Source organism: Eleutherodactylus coqui, chromosome 1 (genome assembly GCF_035609145.1).
Source record: "Eleutherodactylus coqui strain aEleCoq1 chromosome 1, aEleCoq1.hap1, whole genome shotgun sequence".
Classification (NCBI taxonomy): domain Eukaryota; kingdom Metazoa; phylum Chordata; class Amphibia; order Anura; family Eleutherodactylidae; genus Eleutherodactylus; species Eleutherodactylus coqui.
This window is the reverse complement of record NC_089837.1, coordinates 217,405,925-217,419,060: the sequence shown is the minus strand read 5'-3', so window position 1 is coordinate 217,419,060 and position 13,136 is coordinate 217,405,925. Positions and strand designations below refer to the sequence as shown.

General features: G+C 42.3%; 1 protein-coding gene across 7 annotated transcripts in view; it reads right to left on the bottom strand.

Annotated features, from left to right (window-relative positions):
* The window catches only part of LAMA2 (laminin subunit alpha 2), an 834,596-nt gene that overhangs the window by 683,981 nt on the left and 137,479 nt on the right, over window positions 1-13,136 (bottom strand). For all 7 annotated transcript variants that reach the window (XM_066605535.1, XM_066605537.1, XM_066605536.1 and 4 more), the window contains exon 2: window positions 5,870-6,040. In XM_066605535.1, the coding sequence (XP_066461632.1) occupies window positions 5,870-6,040 (171 nt within the window). The remainder of the gene's footprint in view (window positions 1-5,869; window positions 6,041-13,136) is intronic.

Sequence of the window (13,136 nt, the reverse complement as noted above, 5' to 3'; positions counted from 1 at the left end):
TGGGTGACTGAGTGAGACTAAGCAGTAAGTGCGTGAGCGTAAAAAAAAAAGTGTGAGCAGTTGTGAACGGGCGGAGGCGCGTTAGCAGTTGCAAATTGGAGGAGGCGAGTTTGGAGTGTGATCTAGTCAATCTTCACTAGTTCCATAAGTAAATCGTAGATCTCCATTAGGATGATCTCCATGCCTGACAATGCCGCCCAGCAATATGAATATAAAGAACTACAACACCCGTATAAATTGTATGGCAACAAATGCATGACATCTGATCGGTTAAGTGGGTAAGCTTGAAGTGAGAATGACTGATGAAATGTATGATATAGTGGGAATAACGGAAACATGGCTCGATGATAAGTGCGATTGGGCAGTGAATTTACAGGGTTACAATCTCTTCAGAAGAGACCATGGGGAAGAGAAAGGGGAAGGGGTAGGTCTGTACATTAAATCCTACTTAATGCTGAAGCTACGAGAAAATATAGGTACAGGAGACGAACAAGTGGAATCTCTATGAGTAGAAATACAGGGAGAATTAAATGACTAAATACTGATAGGGGTTTTCTATAGGCCACTAAAAGAAACAAAAATTGTAATATTAATGCAACTAGAAGAGGTGTCAAACTACAATGAAGTAATTATTATGGGGGACTTTAATTATATTATGGGAAGCCAAAACCTGCAAATCTCACAAGGGTGATAAGTTCTTGAGAACAATTAAAGATAACTACTTTACCCAACTCATGTGGGAGAGCCACTCTGGACCTATTATTAACTAACAAACCAGACAGAATCACAGGAGTGCAGGTGATGGAACACTTGGGAAATAGTAACCACAATATAATTAATTTCCAGCTGTCATTCAATAAGAAGCCCTATCAGGGAGCAAAAAAAGACAAAACTTTAGTAAAGCAAAATTTGATCAGCTCAGAATTACTTTTGGGAACATAAATTAGGACAACGTCCTCAAAAATAGCAGTACAGGTGACAAATGGGAGAAGTTTAAAAATATCATAATTACCTCATGTCAGCTGTTCATACCCTTTAAAAACAAAAGAACCACAGGTAGAAGGAAACCGATGTGGCTCGACAAGACTGTAAGGGGGCAGTAAATGAAACAAGAAAGCGTTTAAACTACTAAAACAAGAAGTCAGCGAAGAAGCAAAACTGCTAAAGAGGAGGAAGAAAGACTGATCGCCAAACAAAGCAAAAATAACCCTAAACTATTCTTCAATTATATAAACAGTAAAAGGATATGCAGGAGAAATGATAGAAGACGATGGGGGAAGGCAAATCTATTAAAGGGGTTGTCCCGCGGCAGCAAGTGGGTCTATACACTTCTGTATGGCCATATTAATGCACTTTGTAATGTACATTGTGCATTAATTATGAGCCATACAGAAGTTATAAAAAGTTTTTCACTTACCTGCTCCGTTGCTGGCGTCCTCGTCTCCATGGTTGCCATCTAATTTTCGCCGTCTAATGGCCAAATTAGACGCGCTTGCGCAGTCCGGGTGTTCTTATCTTCTCAATGGGGCTCCGTGTAGCTCCGTGTAGCTCCGCCCCGTCACGTGCCGATTCCAGCCAATCAGGAGGCTGGAATCGGCAATGGACCGCACAGAAGCCCTGCGGTCCACGGAGGGAGAAGATGCCGGTGGCCATCTTCACCGGGTAAGTAAGAAGTCACCGGAGCGCGGGGATTCAGGTAAGCGCTGTCCGGTGATCTTTTTTAACCCCTGCATCGGGGTTGTCTCGCGCCGAACGGGGGGGTTGAAAAAAAAAAAAAACCGTTTCGGCGCGGGACAACCCCTTTAAATAGTTTCTTTTCAAGTGTATTCGTAAATGAAAAAGAAGTATTACACAAGATGCATGCGAATAAAACGAATCCCCTGCTAAATATTACATGCCTAACACAGGAGCAAGCGCAGAGCCGGTTAAAGAGGATTAAAATCATTATATTGCCGAGCCCAGATGGAATACACCCAAGGGTTCTAAGGAAACTAAGTGATATGATAGCTAGGCCGCTATTTCTAATATTTATGGATACTATCAAGACTGGGGTTGTACCACTGCATTGGCACATTGACAATTTGGTTCAAATACACAAAAAGGGGTACAAAAGAGAGCCTGGTAACCAAAGGCCGGTAAGTCTCACTGTTACGGCACTCTGACCCCCGAGCGCCAGGTGGGGTGCCCTGAACTTCCCGCACCCCACTGTCCCTGCCTACTTGCCTTGGCCCTGGCTAATCCCAGGCGGACAACTGGACGGTGGTCCCTGCGCTGGCTAGGGACCTGGCGACTGACAAGAGAAACTAACTGATGGGGGGACAGAGTGCCGACAGAGAGGCAGATGGAAAAGACCAACAGAACAAACAAAGCTACAGGCAGGCTGAAGGAAACTGACTGGCAAAATAGGGCTAGCTGAGGGTAGCTGCAGACAGACTAGCTAGTAGCAGACAGAACCAGAACAGACTGAGTAAAAGGCACACTAGAAAGAGACTGACTAGCAACTAGTACTGACTGACTGACACAGGCAGAACTGACTAGTGGCTAACAGAACCAATAACTGGCAGTGAGCTCAGATCACTGCCAGCCTTATAAACGAAAGACTCCACCCCAGGGCGGAGAGTGGGAGGAGCCAGCTCCCCCACTACTGCACAAGAGAGATGGAGGAGTGCGGGCGGCGCCCTACGGGCGGACACGCCCACGCCGCCGCGCACCAGCCGTTCCATGTCGCCGGTAGAGCCCCGACGTCAGGGCTCCAGGAAGCTGGAGCCGACGCCGGGGTGGTGCGCGCTGACTGCGGGACCCTGCGCTGCCCTGCATGGTAACACTCACTTCAATAATTAGAAAAATATTTGAGGCGTTTCTGAGAGACGCTATCCTAAAATATCTCAAGGAAAGAACGGTATGGGTTCATGAGGGGTCGATCATGCCACACCAATTTGATCAGCTTCTACGATCAAGTAAGTTCTAGGTTGGACCTGGGAGAGTCTATTGAGCTTGTATATCTAGATTTCTCTGAAGCATTTGACACAGTGCCGTATAATAGGTTGATATATAAAATGAAACAGCTCGGTCTAGGCGATAACGCATGTATCTGGGTAAAGAACTAGCTCAGAGATAGAAAGCAGAGGGTAGTAATAAATGGTTCATACTCTGATTGGGCAACCGTTGTTAGTGGGGTGCCACAGGGTTCAGTATTAGGCCCCATTCTATTCAATATATTTATTAATGACCTGATAGAGGGACTGCACAATAAAATATCAATAGTTGCAGCTGATAGAAAATTATACAAGACAATTAATACAACGGAGGACAATGTACGGCTACAAAAGGACCTAGATAAACTGGGGGTTTGGGTCTAAAACTTATACAAAGTGACAGTCTAACATTTTTTATTCAAAGGAGACAACTTGGTTTAAGTTACTACTAAAGGCCCTTTTACACACAATGATTATCGCTCAAAATTTGCTCACAATCTATCTTTTGAGCAATAATCGTTGCTTGTAAATGTGTGCCCATCATACACTTACTGTGCACTTTTCGTCCATCGCTGAGTTCAGCTCAGCTTAAAATCCATCGAGACTGATAAGATGGACCACATGCTAAGTTCTCTGCAGGCAGTGCTGATCAACATTCTCTCAGCAGCTGTCCCACTGGGGAACAATAGTGATGTATTTAGAGAACAGTAGTCTAAATACATGCAAATGAAGCAAGTAAGCTTCTAATGGGCTGATTAGCCATTAGTACCTAAGACAAAATGATCGCTCAAAACTGTCAGTTTCTGATGAATTTTGAGTGATCATCTGTGTGTGTAAATGCACCTTTAGGCCTTAGTCATACGGGCGTTTTGTCGCGCGATTTGCGCATGCGTCCGTCGATTTTTTAAAACCATTGCTTTGCAATGGTATCGGACACATGAGCGCTTTTTATGCGCTCGTCCGATAAATTATAGAACAGAAATCGCAGATCGCACCTATCTGCGATCTGCGATTCCTGTTCTCTTCTCTATATGCACTCAATGGGGCCGGCGGCAGCAGCGCCGACCCCATTGAGAACATATAGAAGACAAATCATTCTTCTCTGCCACAGCTGTAACTGCTGTGGCAGAGAAGAACGATGTTTGCCCATTGAATTCAATGGAGCCGGCAATACATTCATGAATTCATGAATGGGTGTGAGTGAGAGCTGCCTTTGATTGGCTCAGCCCTGAGCCAATCAGAGGCAGCTCTCACTCACACCCACCCACACCCACTGCAGGCCGGCCGCGCTGAACTCCGTCTGCCGGGACAAGGTGAGTATATTTTTTTCTTTTTATTTTTACACATTTCTGAATGAATTGCAGGGAAGGGTCAGGGCTGTGACCAATCAGAGGCAGATCATTCAGCAGGCGGGGATTTTAAAGCCCCGCCGGCTGAATAGTGCCGAGAAGCAGTTCAGGAGAACTGACAGCGGCTGCGGCTGGACTCCGGCTGCAGCGGAAAGGTGAGTATACAATTTTTTTTTATTTTAACACATTTTAGGATGAATTGCAGGGAAGGGCTTATATATTTAACCCCTTCCCGACAATTCACCCCGCGATCGCCCGTAGCGCATTGCTTTCAATGGAGCTGGCTGTATTGCCGGCTCCATTGAATTCAATGCGCTGGACAGCTCCGGCTCGTTTCTATTGAAACACGGCTAGGAGCAGTTTTTTCGGGCGATTTTTCGGCCCCGGTCACGCGATTTGCGGATGTGCATCCGTCATGCGATCCACAAATCGCGGCAAAAAACGCCCGTGTGACTAAGGTCTTAGGTTGTAGCACTTTAAACAGGGTTGACACCACCCACTATATAAAAGTGCAATTTTATGATGTGCTATCAATTTATTGATTTCATCCATCTGGAGTTGTTTCTGCAGCATTTTCATAGAGTTCTGCAAGCCCTATTAAGATGAAAGGGACAGGTGACTCAAATTCTTAAAACAAATTTGTTCATAGTCTTCAATTAATGACTTCAGTTCTTTGTGGAAGAATCCTAATCTAAACCCAATTGAGTCTGAAGGTTAATAATAGTGTATTATGGTAATCATAGAGTACATGGCCTCGTATATGAACATCAATGCAGACAAGAACTAGTAATGTTGTTCATAATGTCCAAAGCAAGCAGATCTGTCCAACTGTGGCAACATGTTGTCTATGGTAACCTTTAAGCCCTTTTAAAAAAAAAAAAAAGTAGTGATTAGATTAGTTCTTGTCTACACTGGTTTTCATACATGAGATTCTGTTTATTGTACTGTATTTTAGTTATGGCATTGATCATGTGCTATCATTTGCATGAAGAAAACAGCATTGGACCTAGTGAATTTTCACAGTTGGCTATAGACAGTTAATTTGTGGTCTGCTGTTAATCCAATGGTTTATTCACATGGCTGAGGCCATGTTGTACCCATAAAAACATAGCACAAAAAACATAAGAAAGCACCAACCATGTGCTCTCCAATGTTCATAGAGATGCACTGTTGCATGTCTTATTCTCATCTATGAAAAACAGTCCAGTTTAGGACATGGATCATCAATCCATATGAATAATTGCCCTTCTTAATAGCCTCACCGGCTATATGGGTCAGGGTGTTGTCTGTGCAATACATGGACAGCTTAATGCCCCATATATGGCCATCTGGATAATCTTTAAGATCTATACGATATGTCTGACTCCCCCCACTCCATTTCAAACATGTGGAATTAATGATTCATTTGCCTGTGGATTGAGAAAGGAGCTATGTGCTCCGAAACGCGTCTCTTTGGCACAAATCAAAATATAAATTGACCAAATGCTACAGTGCTATGTATAGTATATTAATAAAACATCCAAAACGATCAAGCATGACACCTACAGTTTCTATCAGGGGAATTCTGGTCACAGGTACGACACTGAGGATGTCTGACGGGCTGTCCATGAACATGCTCTACCAACTTGCAAAACATTTCAGGTCCATTTTCACCACATGTGGCATTTGCTGTTATTATGGCATTAGAAGCAAGATTGAGAACGGCAGGAAACAATCCTGGGGAAAAAAAAGAAAAGAATCTGATTAAAAGGTGCCTTTTCCATTGAGATTACTTACACATACAAACTAGCACCAGTTTTCTTCCAGCTTTGAAACTTTACGAAAAAACATCAGTATATTGAAACTCAGCAAGGAACTCCTTTAGGAATAAAGTCAATGTGGTTTTTTAACCAGAAGGGCTTAAAACAGAGAACTCTGGTCTCAAAATAGCAATTTAAACAGCTGTTCTGTGCTGACAAATTTCCTTGGCAATACTGCATTGCCCACTAAACATCACTTGAAATTGGTTGTTGAATTGAGTATTCAGTTTAGTGCAGCTCATTCTCCTTTAGTTTTGTTGCACAGTAACATTTGTGTCATCATGCATCCCTGCATCTAAGGCCTGAAGTATCAAGCCAGTCAGGATATCTACTGTATGGATTGAAATTATGTAGTGGCAAGAAAAACAACAGAAATACATAAAAATCAATTAAACATAGCATGAATTTGTAAAAGAAAAAAAACAACTTCCATATGAAATTGAAGGCATACAAAAACATTCTATGGATGCTGTATTATGGCTCTATGCAACTCAGGCCATATACAGAATAAGAGGCCAAATTCGTTTTCACCCACTCCCTCTGCTGTTCAAAAACATGACATGCATTGAGTTTTAGTGATCTTGTGACCTGCTTTATTGTTTTTAAACATCTAATAGATAATATTGACTATTTCCAAAATTGACCTCTCGGTATTTGTACTTTGCATTTTATACGAGCTTGTGTTATAATATTGACTACCAAACACTCCTGTCCCTATTGGGGCTGTCAGTTACAATTCAGTATCCCAGTTGCCAGTTATTATGTAAATAGCCTTATATGTCAGCTAGTATCACCTTGCTTAGTTATTCCTTCCCATTTGAAACTCCTGGAGTTCTTCTCATTGGTCGGTCAAATGATCTCACTTCTGACCACCTGAGATTTAAGTCAGTCAGTTTTTCAGCCAGTCAGTCCTGTGTAATGGACCTTACCACACAAGATCTTTAGAGGGCAACATAGAAACCTCCATCACAGTTACTGCTGGTGATTAGAGGCTCCTATCACACAGTTATGAGGAGATGAAACTTCAGCCTCCTGACTGTATACGTATGGTTTGTAGCTTTTTTAGGTGAATATAGAATACAGAAGGTAATGACTGTGTGCTCCCTGCTGGCAGAGATGGCACAAGTCTCTAGCTTTTCATGAGATGCTTTACTGTTGTGTCATGGTGGTGTTAGCAGAGCATAGAGAAAATTAGCAGGGTTAAATCTCTGCATCAAGATGATGCCTGATAAGCATCAGACAAGAGGCTGCACTGTATAGAAGTGACTGCAATATACATATGAGACATCTAGAGTGTGACGGGCAATCTTGTGAGTCATACACGGATAGAGGAATGTGTTTTGGCTGGATTGTGCCTTTAAAGGGGTTATCTGGGTTGCAAAAATTAATAGCCTATCTCAGGATAGGCCATCAATATCTGATTGTGAGGGTTCAACTCTTGGAAACTCACCAATCAGCTGTTCAAAGGGGCCATAGTGAGCACTGCTACCTCTTCAATCTTTACACCAGCCTCAGTTCTAGTTTGTTCTCAGAATACAATGCTTTTTGTAATGACCATTCTGAGTACTGAAGCTAATATAAGTATTAAAGAGCATTGATAGCATGAGTGCAGTGGTCCCTGTAACCAGCTGATTAGAGATGAGCGAACCTACTCGGCCACGCCCCTTTTTCGCCCGAGCGCCGTGATTTTCAAGCACTTCCGTACTCGGGCGAAAAGATTCGGGGGGCGCCGTGGGTGAATGGGGGGTTGCAGCGAGGAGTGGGGGGGAGAGGGGGAGAGAGAGGGCTCCCCCCTGTTCCCCGCTGCTACCCCCCACTCTGCCACGCCTCCCCCCGCCCCCCGGCGCCCCCCGAATCTTTTCACCCGAGTACGGAAGTACTCGAAAATCGCGGTGCTCGATCGAGTAATTACTCGAAACGAGTAGGTTCACTCATCTCTACAGCTGATCAATGAGATTTCTAAAAGTCGAATTCCCACCATTCGAAAATTGATGGTCAGGATAGGCCATCAATTTTTATAACTGGGATGACCCCTTTAAATAAATCATTAAAGAGAATTGCAATCATTACTTAATTGTGCATTGATAATGTCATTAAAACACAAAATAATAATAATAATAAACTTTATTTGTATAGCGCCAACATATTCGGCAGCGCTTACATAGACAGGGGGAATACAGAAAGACAAAATATAAACATTACAGAACCACGGTTACAAAGTAATCAGTTGATGGAAACAATAGGGGTGCGGGTCCTGCTTCAACGAGCTTACATACTACGAATGGTGGGGTGATACAGAAGGTAAAGGGGCTGGAGATGTGCACGGTATGGCGAAGTGGAAGAGTGAGCGATGTTATACACATAGACAATGGTCAGACATTTAGCCGCATTATAGTTGGAGGCCCTGTTACAGATTTTGTATTAGGGCCCCGAAGCTTCAAGTTACGCCTCTGCTGGGAGCCAAAGCCCTTTTAATATACTAGTAAACATAAGCGAGTAATGTGATAGACAATATTACTTGAGATACTCAGTTATTCCCTAGACTATTAGGCATGGCAATTTTTAGAAGTTCGAAACCCCTTTTGTATTGTTCATTCTCTGACAATGGAAAACTGTGGCATATTGCTTGCACAATACAGAATGATGAGCGTTACAGGATTGGGAATGTCTGAACAATACCAAATGGTTTGGCCATGAATGCCAATCCTTTCTTTTTGGAGCTGGAGGTAAGCCCAATATATAAACTTCTACCAATCACCATGTGCCTGTTGCAACTTTTCAGCTGTGTTCTCTATTAACCCTTTGCAATCCAATTTTGGATTCAGGGTTTCCTAGAGGGCTTTCTCTTTTTGCCATTATACAATGGTGCCATCTGCTGGCTAGAGCCAGTACTGTGGTATGGGACATGCTGGAGAGGCCCCTGACAACAGAGCAGCTAGTAATATACAGTAAGAATACCCTGACGGACAACTTCCAACATCGGAGCTGTACAGCCTTCAATCAGAATGTCTTTAGACGTCAGACAGTGGATTGGAAAGGGTTAATCATACCAGCTAATATCGTACTATATATCATTTGTAAAATTAATCCCAAATTTTAGGAATAGATGTTTTTCAATGAATATTTCTTAAAAAAAAAAAAAAAAATATATATATATATATATATATATATATATATATATATATATATATAGATAGTGTATCTTGAATATTGATCTGAAGCTTGTAATGGTTCATAAAACCAAGCAAAAAATGGTATTGTGGATGTTGGTGGATCAATTACATAGAGCATATTTTTAATAGTTGGGAAAAGACTTTGGTCAGCTAACAACACTTCCAGTTTTGCAGTCTTTAATGCTATGTATAAGTAGAGTGAAATTGTTCCGGATAATTATGGTTGTAGCTTGCTGTGGCAATAAATGCTATTATCTACATACAGAGCTTTTGAAATGTCATAATGCTCTGCCTGTTGTGTATTTATTCCTGAGACTCTATGACACTTTATGGCGTTCTGCTAATGTTAAAGCACAGTATGACCATATGCAGTATGGGAGGGTAAGGTAATGTGGATACATTATCACAAAAGATATAATGTGCACAGTTCATATGGTTCGCATAATTGAAGAGTAAATACAATGTAACCATTTATGCTTAATAGATGCTAAGCAGTTATGAGATTTGTGTAGGAGAATTACAATAAAGTAAGTGACATCTTATGAATTTGAAAATTCAATTTAATGATCAAATAAAAGGAAATCCAATTAAATGTAAATCTAAATGTATATAAAAAACAATGATGTCTTACATGAGCTGCGCCACAATAAAACCAGTAATTCAATATAAAGTGCTGTCTTTACTAATTAAATAGAGTGAAAAATAAAATTATATGTCCACACAATAGTTTAATATTACATGTTTATTGTACTTCAGAAGACATCTACACTGTATTATTGAGCCTTTTTCTTGATTAAAGCCACACAGCTGAATGTTAACTATTTGGTCTCTTTTTGATATGTTCAGACTCAAGTATGTTTATCATTCTTTTTCGGGGGCATCTGAAGAAGACAATATTTAACACCCTTAGGCCTCATGTTCACAGCCATACTACCACTCAGTTTTGTACAGCTGTAGCAGCGCCATCCTTGAAGAATGTTGTGCTATATCAGCAGTACAGACCACCCCGTATCTTTAAGCTATGCTGCACTATTGTGTAGTATGGATACTGCCATTCACTTTGAATGGAGGCTGCACTACACAATTAGCATAGTTTCATCTAGTTGCAGCTCAGCAAAACTTATTAACTTAGTAGCATGCTAATGTAGCATGCGTTATCATTGCTACATCAGGACAATTCTGTAATAGGGTTCCCAGAGAGAAGCGTATTGTACTTTGATATGCCTTTGAGTTCATATGGAGGAATGCTGAAGTTTTCTATGTATTCTGTACAAATATGGCAGAAATGAAATTGGGCCTATTTGATTAGATCTGTTATGTACAGAGAAATTCTCCCATAGAATCACTGCTTCTAAGGTAAAGTATCTCAATTAGAGATGAGCGAACGTACTCGGTTCGGGTGTTTTTGGACTCGAGCACCGCTTTTTCCGAGTAACTGACTACTCGGGGGGTGGCGTGGTGGAGCGGGGGGGTAGCAGTGGGGAACAGGGGGGAGCCCCCCCCCCCCACTCCCCTCTGCAACCCCCGTGCACCCCGGCGCACCCCGAATCTTTTTGTCCCACAAAACTTCCAATCACTGGGATCCCCACCAGTCCTGAGAACAGGGGTCTTGAATATCTCTAAATAAATGGTGCAGTAGTCATTCATGGGCATTACTGCACCATTTGTTTCAAAGGGACTGCTGGACGTAGTCAAGTGCTCCGTGTTAGGGTGTTTGCTGACTAATATGTTTACAAGTGTAGCAAATTTTGCCTTAATTGTGATAATTAGCTGCAACAATTTAACTTAACACAACGAAAGCCATTAAAAAGCTATTGAAAGGGGAAATAAAACGTGACAATTTTGTTTTAATGCGTTAATTACTGGGTTAAACTTTGTTATATACCATCATATAGTGGTTTTCATCATTTAATGTATTTGGTCTTTAATGTAATACAGAAAGTGCTATGCAACATTTTCTTTCTTGCTCTTTTCATAACAGTGCTTCATCATTCAAAAGTAAGTGACCAATTCAAAATATTAAATACATGGGCTGTAGTATCTAGAAGGACTACTACCATAAAATTGGGTTTATTCAGTTTGGAAATATAGGGTTTAGGGGGTGACCTAGTAACTGTGTAACAGAAATCTGTCTAGTGTTCGATTTATATCCAGGACTATGGGCTCAGTCACACGGGCACATCGGCGCCCGTGTTACTGGAGCCAGCAGACGGCCGTACCTGAAGATGGACGTCTCTCTGCAGCGCTGGGAGGAAGAACATGTGACCGGCTTCATTGCCGGTCATGTGTTCTTTCATCAGCGCTGGAGAGGGACGGCCGCCTTCTAACTGTCAGTCACACGGGTGCATCAGCGCCGGTGTACGGGTGCCGATGTGCCCGTGTGACTGAGCCCTCTAGTTGCATCCTCCAAGTATAAAGGAAAGAATGTTTCTACACCGACATAAAGGGGGATTCTTTGAGGTAGGAGTAGTGAGACTAAGGAACTCTCTGCCTGAGGAAATTAGCATGGTTAATAAATTGAAAGGGAAGTTGAAATGTGACCTAGATGCTTTTCTTGAGTGTAATAATATCACAAATTATGGTTTCCAGATTTAGGAGATGGATCATTAATCCAGGGATCTATTCTGAGGGCCATGTTTTGAGTCGGAAAGGAATTTTTTTCACCAAAGATGTGGAAAATGTTCTTCTGTCACGTGGAGGCTTACACAAGATATAAATGGTAGGTTATTAGGCTGAACTGGATGGATTTTTCTTTCTTTTTTTCCGCCTTATCAACTACAGCATTTTACTATTTAAAATAAAGGTTTATTTTATTAACTGACACTCATGGCATAGAGAGTCTAAACCTCAAGAGTTCTATTATAGAGATGGTATACTATTAGAGATGAGCGAGCATACTCACTAAGGCAAATTACTCAAGCGATTATTGCCATTTTCGAGTACATGCCCGCTCGTCCCAAAAGATTTGGGGGCTGGCAGGAGGCGGCGGGGAGGAACGGGGGGGATCTCTCTCCCACCCCCTCCCCCGCTCCCCCATGCTCACTCCCGCAACTCGCCACTCACCCCCGCCGGGCCCCGAATCTTTTGGCACGAGCGAGCATGTACTTGAAAATGGCAATACTCGCTCGAGTAATTTGCCTTAGCAAGTACGCTTGCTCTTCTCTATATACTATCTTATGTTTCTCTACCCTAAACCAGTTTCTCATATATGCTGTATGTAACAAATGCCACTACACATAAATGAATGACTTTATATCTGTGTATACATTGTACATCTGAACTCCTTGTTTCCTTCACATATTCTATTGAAAGTATTCATTTAAAGCCAGAAATCAACAGGCATTGATGATGACAAATTATTGTGATTGTGTCTAGACCTTGTTGTAAAAGGTATCAAAATTTGGCACATAATGTTGCAACAAGTTTTTGACCCGTTTATGAAAGTAATGCAGCAAAAATAATACTTCAGTGTGGCTCATGTGACAATGTGGCGCAATGTACAGTAGCGGGAAATGGGTGTGCGTTGGTAGGAAAGGAGTTTCACTCAATTGTGATAGCATATCATCAGATCTAGAGATAAGCGAGTATACTCGCTAAGGCACATTACTCGAGCGAGTAGTGCCTTAGCCGAGTATCTCCTCGTTCGTCTCTAAAGATTCGGGGGGCGGGGAGCGGCGAGGGAGAGAGCGGGGAGGAACGGAGGGGAGATCTCTCTCTCCCTCTCTCCCCCCCGCTCCCTGCCGCAACTCACGTGTCACCTGCGCCGCCCCCTGAATCTTTAGAGATGAGCGGGGAGATACTCGGCTAAGGCACTACTCGCTCAAGTATTGTGCCTTAGCG